At 38.0% G+C, this 23,400-nt stretch overlaps 1 protein-coding gene and 1 pseudogene across 1 annotated transcript in view; one reads left to right on the plus strand and one right to left on the minus strand.

Moving 5' to 3' along the window:
• The window catches only part of NSF (N-ethylmaleimide sensitive factor, vesicle fusing ATPase), a 156,338-nt gene that overhangs the window by 87,327 nt on the left and 45,611 nt on the right, over window positions 1-23,400 (plus strand). Inside the window, exons 11-15 of the mRNA XM_066262705.1 lie at window positions 1,245-1,319; window positions 1,980-2,167; window positions 12,383-12,478; window positions 14,270-14,426; window positions 17,443-17,576. Coding sequence (XP_066118802.1) covers window positions 1,245-1,319; window positions 1,980-2,167; window positions 12,383-12,478; window positions 14,270-14,426; window positions 17,443-17,576 — 650 coding nt within the window. The remainder of the gene's footprint in view (window positions 1-1,244; window positions 1,320-1,979; window positions 2,168-12,382; window positions 12,479-14,269; window positions 14,427-17,442; window positions 17,577-23,400) is intronic.
• On the minus strand, window positions 1,467-1,800 carry LOC136324681 (large ribosomal subunit protein eL33 pseudogene; annotated as a pseudogene).

Consider the following 23,400-nt stretch of genomic DNA (forward strand, 5'->3'; position numbering starts at 1 on the left):
TTTGAGCAAAAGCTCACCAGCTTGGACCCAAGGTTGCTGGCTCGAGCAAGGGGTTACTTGGTCTGCTGAAGGCCCGCGGTCAAGGCACATGTGAGAAAGCAATCAATGAACAGCTAAGGTGTCGCAATGAAAAACTGATGATTTATGCTTCTCATCTCTCTTCATTCCTGTCTGTCTGTCCCTATCTGTCCCTCTCTCTGTCTCTCTGGTCTCTGTAAAAAAAAAAAAAAGAAGAAAACTTTAAAAAAATAAAATAAAAAGTACTGTGATCTAAAAAATGTTAAGACACATAAGTTCGGAATTAAGATCTTTGTAGGTTGTAATAATACTACTTTGCCAATGTTTGCAAATTAGAAATTTGACTATTTTAATGTCTAGCCTTAACAGGAAAAATAAAGGATGGGTTTTATTGACTTATTGGTTTAAGCATGTAGCTCACCCACAGATTTAAAAGGCAGCAAACACAACATAATGCAGTTTTCAAACTGAGTCCTGTAGGCCTCCAAAGGTCCTGTCCCCAAGGGGGCTGCAGGGTTCTGTGAGGGCCATGGAGTGAGCTTTAGATCATGCATTCTTCCTATCACTTCATCTTTTAACTCTTTTATGTACTGAGGTTCATCTTCAGATGACTTTTGGAGGAAAAAGAAAAATCGGCTCTTTATAAAGGTTGGAAACCATTGGCCTACATACAATAAAGAGAAGGACTTTGGGGTCAGACAAATCAGTCACATGGCCTCTCTCTCACTTTTGATAGGTTACTTACCCTCTCTGCACCTTAATTTTTCTTTTTAAATATTTGAAATTTTCATTGTATGTATATGCCATTGGCTTGTACAGTGGCGAAATGTTAAAGCAAACTCTCCAGGTATTCTCATTAGAACCAATCAAGAACAAATTATATATATACTTTTAGAATAATTTGGTTTGTTTTTTTTTAAGATTTTATTTATTCATTTTAGAGAAGGGGAGAGAGAAAGGAGGGAGAGGAGCAGGAAACATCAACTCCCATATGTGCCTTGACTGGGCAAGCCCAGGGTTTCAAACCGGCGACCTCAGTGTTCCAGGTCGACGCTTTATCCACTGCGCCACCACAAGTCAGGCAATAATTTGGTTTTTTATTTGACTTTTAGAAAATGTCCTCTTAAATTCTAAGGGAAATTACTCTTCTTACATATACTAACGGGACATTTTATCTTATTTCTGGACTGTAACCATTTGTATGTTGTTTTAACATCTTTGTTCAGGGATGACAAACAGACCAGATCTGATAGATGAGGCTCTTCTTCGACCTGGAAGACTGGAAGTTAAAATGGAAATAGGTAAGCAGAACTGTCACTGAGGACTGGGGGTGAGGGATATATTTAGAGTCCATTCGCTGGAGCAAAGTCATGTAACTCAATGTTGGTTTTTTTGTTTTGTTTTTTGGTGTGTTTTTTTTTTACAAATCCACTTTATTTATTTACTTTTCAATAAGTTGAAATCCTTGAGGGGTACAGCATTACATGGATTCTGTGTCCAATGGCCTTAGCAGGAAGGTGCTTCGAAATTTAGCACAAACCATGCTACTGTTTCCATGAGCACGAGTTACCTTTCCCCAGATTACTCTGGTTTTATCTAATTTGCCACCAGGAGTCACCGTGTTGTTCTTTGCCTTGTACACATAAGCTCATCTCTTGCCTAGATAGAATTCAGTTTCCATCTCGAGCACTAATACCTTCAATTTTAAATATGCTTCCTCTGGTTCTGGAGACCCCGCTTATAGCCAGCAAAAATGGCCTTGGACCACAGCCTTCCAGACATATTTGTCACAGAAGTCCTGTTCCCAGCAGGCCCCCAAATTTCAGCAGCAGGTATCCCCATGTAACTCAATGATTTAATGTTAGCAAAGTTGTATGTCATGAGAAGCACATGTTTACCTGGTTGAGTACCTATAAGAAAAGCATAAGGAATAAAACCATCTGTTTTCACTGTTTTATCAGGCTTGCCAGATGAGAAAGGCCGACTACAGATTCTTCACATCCACACAGCAAGGATGAGAGGGCATCAGTTACTCTCTGCTGATGTAGATATTAAGGAACTGGCTGTGGAGACCAAGAATTTCAGCGGTGCTGAGCTGGAGGGTTTGGTGCGAGCGGCACAGTCCACTGCTATGAACAGGCACATAAAGGTCAGTGAAGTCAACTAACAGAGTAGGAGCCTGCAGCCCTGTCAGTATTATGCTGGAGTTCTTTCTCTTTCCTCTCAAGTATACCAACAGCTAAGGTGTTGCTGACTTTTGATAGAAAAGATTCATAGGAAAAGCAATAGGAATTCACTGCTAAATCTTCAGTGTAGCAGGAAAAATAATGGTAGCACCTGTCCCATGGTAACCAGTGACCCATCTACCTTAGGTTGCTACCATTTGATACAGGTGAAGATTTTGAAGAAATTTTTAAAAATCTTTGTGCTGTGTTGAGTTGTAACATGCCATAGGAAGATGGATTTTCTATATTCTAGAATTATAGAGGCAGCTTCATTCAGATGTACTACATAATTGCTTTTTTTGAGGTTGTAAACTGGAGACATGAAGATAATAAAGCATGACCTCTCCCCTCAAGGAATTCAGAGTCAGAGAAATGGACATGTTTGCAAATTACCGGTAGTACAGAAATACATATGAGGAGACTTGTATTTTGATAAAGTTTGAACAAGTACATTAGTTCCTTTACCATCTCTTTTCTCTCCAGGTTTTAGTTATCACCTGTAGAGAGATGACTCCAAGATTTATGTCTTATGTCTTGAAAGTATGTCTCCCAATTTGGGGGGGAGGGAGAGAAAGAGACAGGCAGGGACAGACAAAAATTGATTGCTTTCTCATATGTGCCTTGACCTGGGGGGCTCCAGCTGAGCCGATGACCCCTTGCCCAAGCCAGTGACCTTGGGTTCAAGCCAGCAACATTTAGGTTCAAGCCAGTGACCATGGGGTCATGTTTATGATCCCATGCTCAATCCAGCAATCCCATGCTCAAGCTGGTGAGTCTGCACTGGAGCCGGTGACCTCGGCATTTCGAACCTGGGTCTTCAGCATCCCAGATTGATGCTCTATCCATTGCGCCACTGGCTGGTCAGGCATCCCACTTTTAATTTATATGAAATATCTCTACCTGGATGTTTTATCAGGTCTCACTTAATGTTTCTTTTCTTTTTTTAGAGTGATAGAGAGAGAGCGACAGACAGACAGGAAGGGAAAGAGATCAGAAGCATTGACTCATAGTTGCAGCACTTCAGTTCATTGATTGCTTTCTCATATGTGTCTTGACCGGGGGCTCCAGCTGAGCTAGTGACCCCTTGCTCAAGCCAGTGACCTTGGGCTCAAGACAGCAACCTTTGGGCTCAAGACAGCGATCATGGAGTCATTTCTATGATCCCACACTCAAGCCAGCAACCTGGCTCAAGCTGGTGATCTTGTGCTCAAGCCGAATGAGCCTGTGCTCAAGCTGGCAACCTTGGGGTTTCAAACCTGGGTCCTCAGCATCCAGGTTGATGCTCTATCCATTGTGCCACCGCCTGGTCAGGCTCACTTAATATTTCAAAACCAAATGTGCTATCCTTTTTTTGTTAACTGGTTTGTTTTTTGCTCCTATTTTGCTGATATCTCAATCTTCCAGGCTTAAAACTTCAGAATTCTCTTTGATTCCTGTCCCTTGCTGTGTCCCACATCAAGTCATTTGCCAGATTTGTCAGTTCTATCTTAGCAGTATCTTTAAGTTTCCATCATCACTGTCCACCTTTTATTTGGTTAATCTTCCTATTTCATATCAGTCTACCTTTCAGAAACTTTCAGTGAGTCACCACTGTCTACAGAACAAAGTTCAGACTTCTTTGTCTTGTCTTTGAGGTCCTATGGACCTTCCCCTAAGTTAGCCTTTCCAGATGTGTACCCAGTTAGTTATTCACTGCTCATCAGACATTAATTTATTTTTCCACTTCTCTGCTTTTTTTTTTTTTCCCAGAGACAGAGAGAGACTCAGAGAGAGGGATAGACAAGGACAGACAGACAGGAATGGAGAGAGATGAGAAGCATCAATCATTAGTTTTTTGTTGTAACACCTTAGTTGTTCATTGATTGCTTTCTCATATGTGCCTTGACTGCGGTCCTTCAGCAGACCGAGTAACCCCTTGCTCAAGCCAGCGACCTTGGGCTCAAGCTGGTGAGTTTTGCTCAAACCAGATGAGCTAGCACTCAAGCTGGCGACCTCGGGGTCTCGAACCTGGGTCTTCCGCATCCCAGTCCGATGCTCTATTCAATGCGCCACCGCCTGATCAGGCTCCACTTCTCTGCTTTTTTTCTTTCCCCCTTCACTGAGAGTCTTTACTCTCTCTGTTTACTTACTTTTTTAATACCTGGTTCATATGCCACCACTTTCTTAAAACCTTTTTTTTTTTTTTTTTCTTCTTAAAACCTTTTGTGGAGAAAAAAGCCTTTTCTGATTCTTTTTCTCAAGAATGATTATTATCTTCCTTCCTGAAATAGTAGTGGTACCATTTATGGTACCTTTGGTTGACTTTAGTTCAAAATAGATTTATTCAGCACCTGCCAAATGCCAGAAACTGTGGTCGGAGTTAATGCTATGGCTACAAAGAAGTAAATCGCTAACCCTTGAGCAGCTCACAGTCTGTCCTCCACCCAAAGTACATGGAGGATAAGGGAGTAAAAGGTGTCAGATGTGACCAATTCATGGGCTCAGAGAACCTTCTATGTTGATGTGGCTCTTGGTGGGGTAGGGCATTTTAGGTAGAAGGAACAACCTATGCAAAGGAACAGAGACACAAACTAGAATGATATGTTAGGATAATTCAGTATTGCTTTCACATAAAAGGTAGGGGAGGGGAGGTAGACAGATATTGTGAGGAGACTAAAGTCAGGAGACTAAAGCAGGGGATAGAACACAAAGAGCCTTTTATACTGTGCTAAGAAGTATAGACTTTTTTCTGTGAGTAGTGCTAAGCCATTGAAGGGTTTTAAGAATAGCAGTGACATAGTGTTAAAACATAAGATCACTGGCAGCTGTATGGAGTGGAGTATTTAGGGGAGTAGTGTTAGCGACACAGACAAGAGAGGGGAACTTTTATAACAGTTCTTGCAGGAAATAATAAAAGCCTGAGCAGTTAGGTTGAGTGTGTTCTAGTTATGTGGGTACATTCTAGCAATGATTCTAAACCAAGAGTCAGCAAACTATGGCCCATGGACCATATCTAGCCAGCCACCAATTTTTATAAATAAAGTTTTTTTAGAAGACAACCACACCCATTCATTTATGTGTTATCTCTAGCTGCTTCCACACTATAGTGGCAGAGTTGAGTATTTGTAACTGAGACTACACGACCCACAAAACCTAAAATATTTACTATCTAGCTATTTACAGAAAAAGTTTGTCAACCCCTGTTCTAGACTGTATGTCTATATTATATTCATCTCTGAATCTCCCACAGTATCTCAAATAGGTCTAAATGCTAAGAACATTATAGATAGTAAGTATTTTTAAAGTTAGTCAACGTATGTATGTATTCTGAATCAAACTCTGTCCATAGGTCATAAGAAATGTCATGGTAAAATGTGAAGGTAACTTCAAGAAAAATTCTGTAAATGTTGTGAAAATTGTTCCCCATCTTATAGATCCTTTACCTTAGACCACATCTGTGATTTTATTTTTTAGATTTTTAAAATATTTTTATTTTTTAGATTTTTATTTATTCATTTTAGAGGAGAGAGAGAGAGAGAAGTGGGGAGGAGGGAGCAGGAAGCATCAACTCCCATACGTGCCTTGGCCAGGCAAGCCCAGGGTTTTGAACTGGTGACTCGGCGTTCCAGGTTGATGCTTTATCCATTGTGCCACCACAAGTCAGGCCACATCTGTGATTCTTGATAAAATTCACTAAAACTAGTTTATTAGTTATCAGATTTTTCATATGCTTTAGCCACCATATTTTTTTCTTATTGAGTTACTTGCCATTTTAACCACAATAATCTTATCCCAAAATGTCTCTAAGCCATTGTCTCACTAAGAAGCATGCTTTCTTTAAGCATGTATTAGGCTTACATGTGAAGCAATGAAATATGATAGAAAGATCACCTATTTCATAGTCCTAAGGCAGGGTTATGCATTGTTCTTTTACTTTTATGTTTCTGCTTTGTCAAAAGGCAATAACTACCTATTTCATCCAGATGTTTGTGAAAATAAAATCAAATACTGTATGTGGAAATGCCCTACAAACTATATGTAAATGTTAGTTCTTTACATTTTTGTTATTGACTGATTTGAGAGGATACTATATACATCTTTTTCAATATATGAGTTTCTGGGTTTTGTTAACTATTTGAAGTTATCCTTTTCTAATTGTAAAGCTAATACACTATGTTAGTTACCACTGTACAGATATTATCCCTCAGATTTTCAAGAAGTAGTGCAAATAGTGGCCATTATTTTCCTTAGTTTTTCCATGTGGTTGAATTATCTTTTTTTTTTTTTTTTTTTTTTTTTTTTCTGAAGCTGGAAACAGGGAGAGACAGTCAGACAGACTCCCGCATGCGCCCGACCGGGATCCACCCGGCACGCCCACCATGGGGCGACGCTCTGCCCACCAGGGGGCGATGCTCTGCCCATCCTGGGTGTCACCATGTTGCGACCAGAGCCACTCTAGCGCCTGAGGCAGAGGCCACAGAGCCATCCCCAGCGCCCGGGCCATCTTTGCTCCAATGGAGCCTTGGCTGCGGGAGGGGAAGAGAGAGACAGAGAGGAAAGCGCGGCGGAGGGGTGGAGAAGCAAATGGGCACTTCTCCTGTGTGCCCTGGCCAGGAATCGAACCCGGGTCCTCCGCACGCTAGGCCGACGCTCTACCGCTGAGCCAACCAGCCAGGGCCTGAATTATCTTTTATTTAAACTTCAGGTGAGCCTGACTAGGTGGTGGCGCAGTGAATAGAGTGTCAACCTGGGATGCTGAGGACCTAGGTTCAAAAGTCGAGGTTGCTGGCTACAGTGCGGGCCCACCAGCATGAGAGTGGGGTCATCAGCTTGAGTGTGGGTTTATAGACATGACCCCATGGTCGCTGGCTTGAGCCCAAGGTCGCTGGCTTGAGCAGGACGTCACTGTCTCAGCTGGAGCCCCCTGGTCAAGACATAAGTGGAAAGTAATCAATGAACAACTAAAATGTCACAACAATAAGTTGATGCTTCTCTTCTCTCTCCCTTCCTGTCTGTCCCTTGCTGTCTGTCTCTCTCTCTTGCTAAAAACAAACAAACAAAAAATAAATAAACTTCAGGCGATGCATATTGACTGTGATCAACACCTTTTGTACCCAAGAGCTTTTAATTTTTTTATAGCACCTATGGAATAGTTAATAAAAGGGATTTGTAGCACTTCAAGGAAGGGAAGATGTTAGACACTAACCTCACTCACAAAAAAGAAATTGTACTAACATTTGTTCCTTTTCTGCATTTTAAAAAATCTGTATTGTCAAAAGCTCTTTAAACACTGGTTTCCCAACAAGACTCCTCCTCAGCTGAACAAAAGGCATATAGTTTTAGTATTCCCATTGTTGTAGATGTTAATAGCTTTACTAGTAGTGGTTGATAACTAAGTAATTTGGAACTTATGGTTTAAAGTTGGTATAGAACTTATATACAACATTCAACTGTTTATTATGATGTTCTTTCGTTGTACTATAAAAAGCCATTATTACAGTGTTTGCTTCCCTTTCAGAAGATTTCGGTTTAAACAATGTCAGGTGGATTAAACTAAACAGGTATTCCCTGTAAAACTGTTCTTTCAGGTTTTCTAAAACAAATAGAAAATCCAGTCATAAACACCTGATGTTCATGTCATTTGTAGTTGAACCCATGTTTGTGGTCAACAAAAATTCATGTGACATATGGTTGTTTTTATCTTGAAAGGAATTTATGGTTCAGGTAGAGACAATTCATAACCCACATTTTTTCTGCTCTAATCTGTTGTAAAGAAATAAATTGAGGCTACACACACACACTTTGCAACTGAATCAAAGCTTTGATTTATGTTTGCAGAACTTCAATAAAATTATTTCTTACTTTTTGTAGAATTTTGATTGATTAAGGTCATTCTACCCTTAATTTAACAGGAATGATAAGAACTTTGAAAGGTCAGATTTAAAAGGTTATGAAATTTAAGGGTGACCACTTGATATTTGCTAGTGTTGAAATACAAGTTTATTAGTTTCTGCAGGTATAAGCTGAAAGATGTTGCCTCTTCTCTATTGATTAGCTGTTATAAATAAAATGCAAGGAAAAATCACACTAATTCAGACAAATGAGAAAATGTTTTCTGAATGAGTGAAAAATCAGAATTTTAGAATTTTTTAAAATAAGCTTTCACCAATTTGATAAAATAGTAAAAAATTAGCTAAGAAAAGCTTAGAAAACTTATTTTAATGAATAGTCAGGAATAACTTATAGTTGTATTACAATTGATTGTTTATAATTAGGTAACTTCTAAAATTCTTGGAGTACCTAAAAACAACTTGTTCTAAAATAGCAGTACCCCAGCCATCTTCATTCACTTTTAGTTCATTGAGAGTCTTTTCTTAGTAGTAAAAAGACAAGTTGCACACTAGCTTCAGTCCTGAAATCTATCATATTTTTTGGCAAATGTTGAAAGATAGACAAAATTTTCCCTTCATATTGCTATAACTTTCTGTCATGTTTTACTATAAGAGGAAATCAGAATACAAAGCATCATAGTAAAAACTTCAGGTTGTACTGTATAGGGAGAGGATATTTAAAATGAATATGGTAGCTTGGTTGGGATTTTATTTTATTTTTTTGGTATTTTTCCGAAATTAGACAGACTCCCACATGTGCCTGACGGGGATCCACCCGGCATGCCCACCAGGAGGTGATGCTTGGCCCATCTGGGGTGTTGCTCTGTTGCAACCAGAGCCATTCTAGCACCTGAGGCGGAGGCCACGGAGCTATCCTCAGTCAGTCCAGGCAACTTTGCTCCAGTGGAGCCTTGGCTGTGGGAGGGGAAGAGAGAGACAGAGGAAAAGGAGAGGGGGAAGGGTGGAGAGGCAGATGGGCGCTTTTCCTGTGTGTGCCCTGGCTGAGAATCGAATCCGGGACTTCCACGTGCCAGGCCAACACTCTACCACTGAGCCAACCAGCCAGGACCTTGGTTGGAATTTTAATGTGATTCTGTTAGTACTCTCTTCACTTTAACCTTAAAGTTTAAACCTTGTCAAATTCTTTCAGATGTGTCAAAAAATCTTAATCAGAGTTTCAAACCTTTATATAAGATTACTTAGGAAGGAAATTATCTATCTACCCTTAATTAAATTACCCTTAACCTCAATTTAAGAAAACTTTCAGACTTGTGTAAGGACAAAAATGAGATAATATGTATGATGAAATGAGATCATGTATGTGAGCATACTTTATAAACTATAGAGCTAAGAGAGATGTATGTATTATGAACTGAGCATCATAAGTCTTTCATGGAAATGCTTATTTCCTGTAACACCATTTTTTTTAACTTAGAGATGTCAAATAAATGGGATTAATATTTATCAAATACCTAATATGTGCCAATGAAAACCCTATTAATAACTTAAATGCTAATTGTTCTCTTTATTTAAGTAGAATATTTGTCTATTTAAATGTTAATTGCTCTTTTTTTTTTTTTTTTTTCATTTTTCTGAAGCTGGAAACAGGGAGACAGTCAGACAGACTCCCGCATGCGCCCGACCGGGATCCACCCGGCACGCCCACCAGGGGCGATGCTCTGCCCACCAGGGGGCGATGCTCTGCCCATCCTGGGCGTCGCCATGTTGCGACCAGAGCCACTCTAGCGCCTGAGGCAGAGGTCACAGAGCCATCCCCAGCGCCCGGGCCATCTTTGCTCCAATGGAGCCTTGGCTGCGGGAGGGGAAGAGAGAGACAGAGAGGAAAGCGCGGCGGAGGGGTGGAGAAGCAAATGGGCGCTTCTCCTGTGTGCCCTGGCCGGGAATTGAACCCGGGTCCTCCGCATGCTAGGCCGACGCTCTACCGCTGAGCCAACCGACCAGGGCCTAATTGCTCTTTTTTTAAAAATATAGAAGTTATATATGAATATAGTCTCTTTGTAGAAGACTCAAGGATGCCAGAATATATAGGGAGAAGTGAGACAGTCCATTTCTAACACCCAGGGTAATCAACATTTGGGTTATACCTTTGTATTCTGTTTTCTTTACATTGACATTTATATACATATGTACTTTATAAACAAAAACAAATGGAATTGTACTGCAGTTTATATTTTTCCCTTGATAATATGTCTTGAATAGCTTTCTATGTCAGTATATGTAAGTCTTTATTATTTGGGGGAAATGCATAGTATTCTAGACTATTGTAGAACAATTTAAAATGTGCTCTCCATGAGGGCAGGAACTTTGTATCTTACAACTATGTCTCTAGTGCCTAAAACAGTGCATAATTCTTTTAAGAAAATACTTGCCTCTCCTGTGTACACATGGAAATCATTTGTCAGGGTAGATAGCCAGATGTACTGTATTTTGAAAACGTGGTTACATTGTCTTCCAGTTTCTAGTGTTGCCAGGTTCATTTCTTTTGTCTCTCAAAAAGGTTCTCGGACTTTCTCTTCACATGTGGTGTTCTGGTACTTTACAACACTGTCTAGACAGATGTGGGTTAACATTTATCCTAATCAGTACTCATTGATTTCTTTCAACTACAATGACATACCTTTCTTCTGCTGTGGAAACATTTTTTTCTTCTGTCTTATATTGTTTTTTTTTTCTATCATTCTTTCTCTCCTTTCCTTCTCAGACTCCTCTTAGTTCAGAGTTAAAAATTCTGGATCTATCTTCCATGCTTTTTAACTTTTCTCTCTCACTTTCCACCATTTTATAGGATTTGGGGCAAGAATGGAGATAAATAAATGTGTTCTATTTGCCATCTTGATCCAGTCCTGACATAGTTCTTTTTATCCCATAAAGCAGGGGTTGGGAACTTTTTTGACTGAGAGAGCCACGTATTTTAAACTGTAATTTCGTGAGAGCCATACAATGACCTGTGTGCATTATGCATTATCCAATAAAAATTTGGTGTTGTCCCAGAGGACAGCTGTGATTGGCTCCAGCCATCCGCCACCATGAACATGAGCAGTAGGAAATGAATGGATTGTAATACATGAGAATGTTTTATTTTTTTAACTTTTTTTTTTATTATTAAAGATTTGTCTGCGAGCCAGATGCAGCCATCAAAAGAGCCACATCTGGCTTGTGAGCCATAGGTTCCCAACCCCTGGGATAAAGCTTACTTTAAAAAAAAGTCTGTCATTTTATTTGTCTTAAGAGTCTGTCCCTAAAGGAACATGACTCATATTTTATAATAATCAATTGAAGATTGATATTGCTTAACATACTTTTGTTTTATACTCAGATTTTTTTTTAAGATAACTTTTTTAAAACTATAGTACCATGTTAAATATTAGACTCTCTTGCCTGGTGTTATTGGGAATGAGCCCAGTCGCATTGAAATGTGTTGGTGTCTCAATCACTCATCAGGTCCAGGCAGCTCCAAGTGCTGAGAAAGGTTTTGATGCTTCTCCAGATGTCTGTTCTAAGTGTCAGCTCCAGGTGCGGTAAGCAGAATATTTGGAGCTGGCACATAGATTCTCAAGCACAAAGTATGAGTGCAAATCAAAGTCGTAGGTCCTTGGTCTCCTAGAATAATGGTTTATTAACCTGGTTGAACATTATAATTACCTGTGGTACTTTATAAAAATATAAATGCCTGGACCCCCTTAAATCGAAATCCTGAAGGGGTGAAGCTGAATATCTGTGTACCTGTAAAGGCTCTGGAGGCTATTCTATTATAAGGATGACAGCCACTGTTCTTAGAGACCATCTGTATGGATTTATATTCTCCTCCCCACACCTCATTTAGAAATAAATGACTATCCAATGTTCTTTGGGACAGATGTGTCATAATTGACGTAACTGGTACCCATTTGGTGGACATTTAATTTGCTTCTAGTCTTCTGCTGTTACAAATCACTGTAGTAGGTGTTCTGATAATACAGCCCTGCATACATTTGTGAATATATTTATGGGATAAATTCCTGGAAATGGAATTGTTCAGGCAAAGGTGTATATGTTTGTGAGTTTGAGAAAGATATTTTTGTCTGTAAAAATGTGCCTTTAAAAATCTTCAGGTGTTATACTCTTAGACTGAATTTTTTTTTTCTTGAGAGAGAGAGTAGACCAGAAGGGAAAGAGATGAGAAGCATCAACTCGTAGTTATATCACTTTAGTTGTTCATTGATGGAAAATTTTTAGAAGTCCTTACATTTTGTTTTTATTTCTAACTAGGCTAGTACTAAAGTTGAAGTGGACATGGAAAAAGCAGAGAGCCTGCAGGTGACAAGGGGTGACTTCCTTGCCTCTTTGGAGAATGATATCAAACCAGTGAGTATGACTATTGAGTGATGTATAAACCAACGTAATAATAAGTCAGGAGAAAAACATCTGCCATTTTACTTATTATTATAGAAAGTTATATGTAGTTTTTAAAAATCAGAAAATCTCAATGTTAGAAGTGTCCAATGTAAGCAACATTCGAACAATAACTCTAATGACTAGATAATTAACTAATACTGAAATATTTCTCATGCTAGGGAGACCATGATCTTATAAGGCAGACCGTCCCATTTTGAGACTTTCTAAGTATTTTTTATATTGAACTAGAATTAGTTTTCTAATTTGCTCTTATATAATCTGAAGCTACTGAAACTAAAATTTATCTTAACTCAGCCATCCTCTTTACATTAGTAATAGATCATATCTAAAATTAACTTATATTTTCCTCTCTTTCAACCTTTTTCCAACCTCTTCCAAGGTATACCTTTTGCTTGCTTGATACCTTTAGGTCATTTAACTGCTGTAGTTTCTAAGGACTCTTAACCATTCTAAGAGCCCTTTAAAAGAAAGGTGTCAATTTTTTAAAAATGCACTCAAAATCAGTAGTCATAGTTAGAGCTTTAGAATACAGTATAAGGTCGTTAACCGATTCTCCTATAAAATAACCACTAATGTTTGGTTACTTTTTCTTGAGTAAACATTATTTAGAGTCCTGTATTAAAACAAAAACAAAGGGCAGAAAGGCATCTTAAAGAGGTGTTTATATTTGGTTTACTTTTTACATGGAGCTTAGGTGCACACAATTGGATTAATCTTAATCTTCAATTCATGACACATTGTTGTCATTAGTCTTCATGATGTGTGAAATAAAGTATGGTGCATATACTTTTGGGGGACTTGCTGTTTTATTACCTATTTTATTACAAGAATCATTCATATGATTTTCTCTAGCTATATGTCATTCATTTTCATTGCTGAATAGCATTTCATTGTGTGACTACCACAGTTTATCTATTTTCCTATCAATGGGTATTTGGGACATTACCAGTTCTTTGTATTACAAACAAGTCCTGTTATCAGCGTTCCTGAATTAGTTTCTCTTAGATGTATATTTAAGAATAAAATTTCTGGTTTGTTGTATATATGAATGTCTACCTTCAAACTGAAGAATTTCACACTTTTCCCTGTGGTTGAACCCATAAGCACTTCCCCTAGTAACGTCAAAGATCCAAAGATCTGGGGGATAAAACCAAAAATGAAGTGACAAGATGAGTAGGGGAGACTCACACATACTGTGTGGCCTGGGAGGGTCGCTGTTTCCTGGTGCAGGTATCTTAAAGCTGCTGCTGAGACTTAGAGTGTATACTTGGGATAATTAAAGACAAAGGTCAGCCAATGTACGTATTTCCTATAGCAGTATTTATTAGGCTCTTCCTTTACAGCTTTTTATGGGACCACTGAATGCGCCATCTCCAGACCAGGGAAGGAGGACTTTCCTTTGTACTCAGGAAGCAAAGCACTAGTGTGTGCAAGGACCAAACAGAGGTCTGAGAAATGATTTTGGAGCAAAGTAACAGAGTAATGAGACCACTGTGTACAGTTTAGAGATAGTTTTTACAAAGAATGATTTTCAAGTTCTAAAGAAGCGTTAAAATTAGTCCACACATTGGATTGTGAAAAATTAATTTTTTAAAGGATGTAATAACTTTTTAAAATTTGAAAATCTCAATACATAATACCTTTACGTTACATTGGGTTATGTTTTTGCGAACCGGTATAAAATTTCTGGCAGACCAGTGGTTGGAAAACACTGCTTTAAAAGGTCCTTTTCTTCCGTAGGCATTTGGCACAAACCAAGAGGATTATGCAAGTTACATTATGAATGGTATCATCAAGTGGGGTGATCCAGTTACTCGAGTTCTAGAAGATGGAGAACTGCTGGTCCAGCAGACCAAAAACAGTGATCGCACACCATTGGTTAGCGTCCTCTTGGAAGGTGAGAAGAAGTGATGAATGGCATTAAAAGCAAAAATTAAAACAAACACAGCACTTTTACAAGCCACTTAGCACATTCCAGAAAAATTACTTATTTTCATTTCTAAAACTGTTTATTATCTGAAAATAGTAATTAGTATATATGTACCAATATTGTGTACAAGTTCAAGTTCTTTTGGGAATAGACTGTTTACTGATGAATGATAACTAGTTTTCTTGTAGGATTATATCTATATTTCTATGTTACTTAATAGACTGTGTAATACCACATTAGTACTTATTTCAATTTAAATAAATATTCACTGAGTACTTAACTAGTTGCTAGGGATACAGACATTCACAGAGTTCAGTTTGGTCATGAAACAAGACATGTAAACAAATTCCTAATTGCAGTGTATATGTGTAAAGATGTGTGTGAATGCAAGTCATTTTTCCTGCCAGTGGTCATGGTAATTTAGTGTTTAATTTAGGTGGTATTTATTTTATTTATTGATTTAATTAATTAATTAATTTAGAGAGAGAGATAAAGAGGGAAGAAATGGGAGGTATCAACTCATAGTAGTTGCTTCCTGTATGTGCCTTGATTTGAACTGCCTGGCAAGCCCAGGGATTTGAACCAGCAACCTCAGCATTCCAGGTCAGCATTTTATCCACTGTGCCACCACAGGTCAGGCCTAGAGGTGGTATTTGAAGGATCAGTTAGGATTTTCCAAGTAAACAAAAAGCAAAGGATAATCTATTTACCAATTGCTTATTTACAGTTATGATTACAACAAGAAAGTTCAGTAAATCCACATGAATGACAAGGGGATCTAACCCTTTCCAAAGGTCTGAGGGTGGGCTCACTGAGAGAAACACATGAAGCCAAGACCTGAAGGATGAGGAGAAGCTAGCCAGACAAAATAATCAGAAGAGATATTCTGTGTAGAGAGACCAGCATGTGAAAAAGCCTGGGCAGGAAGGAGATTGAGGCAGAAGGGGAGATTGGCTAGACATGATTCCGAGTAGACAGGAGCCAGTTCATACAAAGCCTTGATGACCATGTTAAAGATTTAAACTATCTGAGGGTAACTGGGAAGCCATTGGTAGGGCTTTCAGCAGTGAAGTGACCTGATAAGATTTGTATTTTGAGCCTGACCTGTGGTGGCACAGTAGATAAAGCGTCAACCTGGGACGCTGAGGTTGCCAGTTCGAAACCCTGGGCTTGCCCAGTCAAGGCACATATGGGAGTTGATGTTTCCTGCTCCTCCCCACTTCTCTCTCTCTCTCTCTCTTGCTCTCTTCCCCCTCCCCCCAGATGAATAAATAAAATCTTTTTAAAAAGATTTGTATTTTGAAAACATCATGACTGCTTTGCAATAGAGAATGGATTGGAAGAGCAAAAAAGACACAGGAGAAACCCATAGTTAGAATCAGTTGCATTAGTCTTAATGAGACCTGATTGTAATTTGAAGTAACTAGTGGAGACGGAGATAAGTAGACCATTTTGAGAAATATTTAGGAGGTAGACTAAAAGAGACTTTACATTATTATAATTATTAATTACTAACCAAAATTAAGCTATCATTCTTCAAACTCATGGTATTTGCCAGTCACTCTAAGCCCTTTACACTTATTATCTCATTTAAACCCCACTTCAGTCCCAAGGATGGATGCTGTTGTTATCCCTCCTTTATAGATAGAGAAGCTGGAGCTTAGAAATACAAAGTAACTAGATGGAGTATGTAAGAGTCAAACATGATCGCCAGGTTTCTAATACATATGGCCTGTTTACTAAAATTGGGAGCACTAGTGGAGAGGCAGATTTGGGCAGATCATGAGTTCAGTTTTGGACATGTTGATTTTTAGGTACCTATGGGATAATTGAATTGGAAATGTTGAGTAGCCCATTGGATGTGTATGTCTGGTGCTCCAAAGAGAGGTCTGGTTGCAATATACATTCATGAGTTGTCCACATATATGTTGAATCCATGGGAATACATGAAGTCACTTACAGAAAGGGTATAGGTTGAGAAGACAAGAGGGCCTAGAACTGATTTCTGAGGTGTGTCAACATTTAAGGATAAATTAGAGCAGAAAGAGTTGACAAAGGAGACTAAGCAAGAGTGACCAGAGGTGTGGGGGAGTTGTGCAGGAATATGCTATCACAGAAGGAAAGAATAATATTTAAAGAAGGTTATCAGTTGTGTCAAATATTCTTTAGAGGCCAACAGTTAAAGTGTCTTTTGGATTTGGTAACATAGAGGCCATTGGTGATCCTGATAGGAGCCTGTTCCATGTAATGAGAATGGAAGCCATAGGGTTTGTTTGAGAATGAATGGAAGGTAAAGAATGAAGGCAGCCAGAGTAGGTAATTATTTAGAGAAGTTCCATTTTGAAAGAGAAGAAAGAGTAGTGTTGAAGGCTGTGAAGTGGAAGAGATAGGACATATGGAGGAGAACGTATGAGCAATAATGTCAGGTTTCTGAAAAAGGTGGGAAGAAATTGGTTGGTTTATGGGTAGAAGAGGGACACATCTTCCTTCCACAGGAGGAAGGAAGGAGGGGATGTCTAAATGCAGGTACATTTATAGATTTGGTTGCCTTTATTAGAAGGCCTGAGTCTTTAGAATTCTAGCTTTTTAAGTCACATTTACCCCCACTGTCATCTCCTAAGAGTGTATTTTTTTGTTAGACAAACTGATTTTGTAGAACTAAACATAAATACTGATATGCATTTGAATGCTCTCTTTTTTTTTAAGAAGCAATACCCGTGTGTTTTACATATTTAGCCCACAGTTGAAAGGCTATGTGAGAAAGAAAGAATGTATTTCATCATACTTTTGAGAAATGCTAATCAGTTCATTAAGTTTAGTTGCTAATAAATAAGAGAAAACATGTCTGTCATGAAATTGTGTCAGGAAATGTTAATGAGCAACTAGTTGAGACCTCAGTATCTGTGGATAAAAGTTAAAACTTGTTTATTCCCCTTTGCTTAGGTTGGCTTTTTTCCCCTGACTTGCTCATATCTTCATGCAGGCCCTCCTCACAGTGGGAAGACTGCTTTAGCTGCAAAAATTGCAGAGGAATCCAACTTCCCCTTCATCAAGATCTGTTCTCCTGATAAGATGATTGGTTTTTCTGAGACAGCCAAGTGTCAGGCCATGAAGAAGGTATTAAGATTACTTTTGTTTTAATGCCATATCTCTTAGATGTATGTGTGTACACCTGTACATATACATATATATCTATCTTTGTACATGTATTTGTGTGTGTCATAGCAACTATGCTTCTCAAGTGGAACTAAATTATCACCAAAATTTGGGGAGAAACAGCAACTATTTTAGATCTGTTTAACTTTGTAATGCATTTTTATTACTTTTATCTTCCAAATTATGCTTTGTTTTATACATACTATGATTAATTTTCATTTCTTAAGTTTGTATTTATTTAAAGAAAGATCCTAGCTAAGAGTCTTTGAGTTGGCCCTGGTCACTTCACTCAGTGGTAGAGCATTGGCCAGGCATGTGGATGTCCTGGGTTCAATTCCTGGTAAGGGCACATAGGAGAAGCAACCATCTGCTTCTCCACCACTCCCCCTCTGCCTCCCTCTCCTCTCTCTCTCTCTCTCTCTCCCTCTCCTCTCTCTCTCTCTCTCTCTCTCTCTCTCTCTCGTGTTCCCCTCTCACCTCTACCAACACCCTGCAGCCATGGCTCTATGGATCCTTTGCCTCAGGTGCTAAAAATAGCTTGATTTATGAGCAACAGCCCAAGATGGGTGGAGCATCACCTGTAGGGGGCTTGTGGGTGGATCCCGGTCAGTTCGGGCATGTACAGGAGTCTGTCTGTCTTGTCTTCCCTCCTCTCATTTAAAAATAAAAAAAATAAATAAAATTTTAAAAAGAGTGAATAGAGTGGAGTAAATTCATTTAGGATTTTTTTAAGTTCTTTCCATTGTACAAAGTCAAACTGTTTGAGGTCAGTTATGTTGACTATACAGAAGCATATCATTTGGAAAGATATTTTCAAAAACCCCTCCAAAAAGATGGTGGTATATTAGATAATAATCAGAGTCTGCTTGGCAACTTAATGCAGTCTTATCCTTCTTCCTTTCCTCAAGTGCCAATTTGTTACCTTCTTATTATGGTTGCTTTGAGCCATTAGTGAGTTGGAACAACATAGGATAGATTCATAGAGCTAAAATAACTCTAATGATCTTGTCCATCTCATACATTCAAGCAAGCACCATGTAAGGCAGGGGTCCCCAAACTACGGCCCACGGGCCACATGCAGCCCCCTGAGGCCGTTTATCCGGCCCCCGCCGCACTTCTGGAAGGGTACCTCTTTCATTGGTGGTCAGTGAGAGGAGCATAGTTCCCATTGAAATATTGGTCAGTTTGTTGATTTAAATTTACTTGTTCTTTATTTCAAATATTGTATTTGTTCCTGTTTTGTTTTTTTACTTTAAAATAAGATATGTGCAGTGTGCATAGGAATTTGTTTATAGTTCTTTTTATAGTCCAGCCCTCCAACGGTCTGAGGGACAGTGAACTGGCCCCCTGTGTAAAAAGTTTGGGGACCCCTGATGTAAGGCATCTGGGACAGACAGGTCTTTAAAAAAACAGCAACAGCCCTGGCCGGTTGGCTCAGCGGTAGAGCGTCGGCCTAGCGTGCGGAGGACCCAGGTTCGATTCCCAGCCAGGGCACACAGAAGTGCCCATTTGCTTCTCCACCCCTCCGCCGCGCTTTCCTCTCTGTCTCTCTCTTCCCCTCCCGCAGCCAAGGCTCCATTGGAGCAGAGATGGCCCGGGCGCTGGGGATGGCTCTGTGGCCTCTGCCTCAGGCGCTGGAGTGGCTCTGGTCGCAACATGGTGACGCCCAGGATGGGCAGAGCATCGCCCCCTGGTGGGCAGAGCATCGCCCCATGGTGGGCATGCCGGGTGGATCCCGGTCGGGCGCATGCGGGAGTCTGTCTGACTGTCTCTCCCCGTTTCCAGCTTCAGAAAAATGAAAAAAAAAAAAAAAAAACAGCAACAGAAATCAGTGACAAAAGTCTTTAAATACTTTTATTTTTTAAGATTTTATTTATTCATTTTGGAGAGAGAGAGAGAGAGAGAGAGAGAGTTAAGGAGGGGAGGAGCAGGAAGCATCAACTCCCATATGTACTTTGACCAGGTAAGCCCGGGGCTTTGAACCAGCGACCTCAGAGTTCCAGGTCGACACTTTAATCCACTGCACCACCACAGGTCAGGCTGTGTGACAAAAACTCTTAATAGCTGTTTCATCTCACTTTGTCAACAGTGTTTTCATTGATATTCTTATTTTGTGTACTCCCAGGCAGTGAAGAAATTTTATTTTGTATCTAATTGAAGTATTTCTTTATTTAAATACTAATAATTTGTAGGAGGTCAACTCTTTAGATAGTTGAACCAATTCATACCATCATCTGAGAGTGTCAGTTTCCTTGGACTCTCAACAACACTGGATGTTACAAAAACACTTGTTTGCCAATTCCATAAATAAAAGATTGGCGCTAATTATACTGCTTTTTTCCCATGCTTGGTCTTGAACAGATCAGAACTGACTCTTTTAGGTTAAAGAGATGTGAAAAAATCAGAATAAGGAGAAGTAATCTTGAGAATTGGAGTGTTACCCAGTGAAGACCGCTCAGGTGTTCTTTTACTGGGCTCGAAGGCCCTCACTTTGTAGAGGTGTAGGATAGAATCATTTTAGTTTGGGATTTTTTTTTAATTTATTTGTTTTTTAAGGGAAGAGACTGTAGAGGAAAACAATATTTTAAAAATATGTTTGAAAGAAGAAGATTCCAAAAAATATGTTTGAAAAGTTAGTATGTTGTTTGTGCAGGTGACAGAAAATTATTTGTGTAGGGTACTTGAAATGGAAGGAGGAGGCAGAGCTCGGAGTAGGAGTCCGTTCCTGCACACTGAAATGTGAAAGTAAATATTCTTTATAAGGATCTTTGAATATTAGTATGAAAGAGAGGGAAATGTTTCCAGACACAAAAAGAACTTAAATATCATAGTTTATTCTGTGTCTGAAGTGAAACCAGGAGTATCTTATTCTTCTCAAGAAAATCTGGGCAGAATCACGAGAACCAGTTATTTCCCTTATGTAGGTAGGAGTTCATTTTCTTTGGTTTTTGTTGTCCTTAGGCCACTTCCTCTGGTGAAAATTTAAATAATAGCCCTTGGAATCTGTGGTCATTAAATTTACTTTATAATTGAACGGCTAATTCTATTGGCATGTCTCTAACTCTATCTGTTCCTTATACTTGTCAAAAGTAGTCATTCTTCCAGATGGTAAATTACTCCATTACTTTTCACCAGCTGCCAGCATCGGCCTCAGATGTACTCAAAGGTGTGGGTGGATGGTCCTACTTTTTCTATAAAAGTTTTTAAAAAGTACAAAGATCAAAGCTGCTTTGTAAGTGTGAGATATTATCATTTTTATTATTTTAATCTCTTGCAAATTGACTTGAGGGGGGGAAGGTAATATGTGCTGATTTTAGAGGCTTAAATGGTTAAATTAATAGTTTAATAACTTATGATTTAATCTTTAAATTGTTGAAGCCTTTCAAGGCAGAATTTTAAATGAGTAGAAGGCTAAGAAATATGAAAATAAGTGTCTATACAAGCTTATTCAGAATTTTTCTATTTGTGATTCACTGTCTGGATCTTCCATGCACCTCCAAGTTACAACAACTATTTCTGTTGCAGCAGTATAATAAATACATATTCAACTTTTTGGTTTTCCTTGGGGGAAAAATATTATTCCAGAAACTAAAGTTCAAAATAAAGAAAAAAGTGAAGCCATTAGGTGTCTTAGAACTATATTGGAAATATTGCAAAATCTTTCCTTGCAAATAATTTTCACATTGTTGCCTAATGATAGGCTGACAAAAGCCTGTGGACTCAAACCAGTCTAAAGGTGCTAAGTCTTCCAGGCTACTTCTGAAAATGAAATATAAATGCCATTATTTAATAGTTCTAGTCTACCTCCCACCTTTATTTTTTAGTGTGAGGATGAGAAGATATTTTAATTTCTTTTCAGAGCACAAATAATTTATATATATATATACATATATATATATTATTTTTTATTCTAGAGAGGACAGTTCTTTCTTTGTAAATGTTTCCTCCCACTTCACCCCCAAATGTAGCTTTTTCTAATTACAAAAATAATTTAGAAAATGTAGAAAAGAATATAGGAAAAAATAAAAACAAATTCACATTTGTCCTTCAGTTTTTCACTCAGATACATTTACACACACACATTATGGAGTGGGAATCACATTGGACATACTGTTTTAAACCTGCTTTTTTCACTTAATATATTAACTTTTTCAAAGTCATTAAAATTTACTTGAGTATTATGTTAAATTAATAGCTGTATAATAGCCATTTAAACATTCCTTTTTATTGAACATTTAGGTTGTTTCCTATTTTTTTTCACAATTATAAATAATATTCTGTAGAACTACCAAACTAGGGAAATTACTGCTCCCATCTTTTTATTAGATTTTTCTTAAAGTAGCATCATATTTTACTGGTGAGAACTTGGGCTTAGGTTTCAAATAGATCTGAATTTGAATCCCAGCTCCACCACAATTACCAGCTCTTATAGTCACTTTACTATAAGCCTTTGTTTTCTCATCTATAAAATTAAGATAATAATAATAGCTACATCATAGGGTTATTATGAGAATTAAATGAAATGGTAATTTATGTAAAGTATGACACAGTACCTTGGGATATAATATATGCTTAATAAAAGTGTAGTGGTTACTTTTACTTATTATTATTGTACATTCACTTTTGATTATTTCCTTAGGATAAATTCTCAGAATCAGGATTGCTAAGATAAAAAATATTAATAATTTAAAGATTTTTGATAATACTGCTATCAAAACTCAAGTCAAAATACTAATGATTTGTAGGAGGTCACCTCTTGAGACAGTTGAACCAATTCATACCAATGGCCCATCATCTGAAAGTGTCAGTTTCCTTGGACTCTCAATGACACTTGATGTTACAAAAATATTTGTTTGCCAATTTCATAAACAAAAGATTGGCACTTAATTATTACTGCTCACAAAAATTAGGGGATCAGGGAATGTGTAGATATTCGAGTGCTTTCAACCTTTTGTATAGTGCATTTTCTCCAATGAAATAAAAGTTGATTTTGCATCCATTTGCATAATTAAACAACTTTCTTTGACTTGTTTGCTTTTCTGATGTTCTTGTTTAGTAAAAAAATCAAATGCTTCTTTTTCTTATTGCTTCATATTCATTTTGTAATATTCCCTAATTTTTGTGAGCAATGTATTTCTTCAGCTACATTTTCATGACTGAATGCTCAATATTAAAGATTTTTCAAAATGTTTTTGCAGTAGCAATAGTTTATGAAACTCAGAAATATTATAACATTAATTTTTATTAAAGAGAAGTGATCTGAATAGTTAATTCATAGAATATCTTTATGTAACATTTTATTACTTAAACTAAGGTAAGAGTTGTCAGTAGAGAGGGCTATTAGACTTGCTTTAATGATTATCTAAGACTTCACTGTAATTAAACTATTATTTTTGTTCACATACAGTTGATATTAAAATGTATTAAAGTAGTTTATTCTCAGTTAATTAAAATTCACCTTGTACTACTCTTAATTTACTTAATAAATTCTTTCTCCATAGATCAACTTCTCAGCACTGCCCAAGTCTGAGATATTATAGTAGCCTCAGGTACCATATGTTTCATTCAGATATTTGAAGTATTCACAGACCTTTTCTCCCCACTTAGGTTTGTTTTCCCAACTTTATTCTATTTTAAAATTTTAATTCCATTATTCATTTTTGCATCTATATATTTTTTTAAATTTGTTGTACTAGATCCATTAATGGCATTAAATGAACAAAACCACAAAGCAATAGAATTTAATTTTAACTAATTACCTAATCTTGATGCTTTTGAGTGCACA

The sequence above is a fragment of the Saccopteryx bilineata genome, chromosome 2 (genome assembly GCF_036850765.1).
Source record: "Saccopteryx bilineata isolate mSacBil1 chromosome 2, mSacBil1_pri_phased_curated, whole genome shotgun sequence".
NCBI classification, from domain to species: Eukaryota; Metazoa; Chordata; class Mammalia; order Chiroptera; family Emballonuridae; genus Saccopteryx; species Saccopteryx bilineata.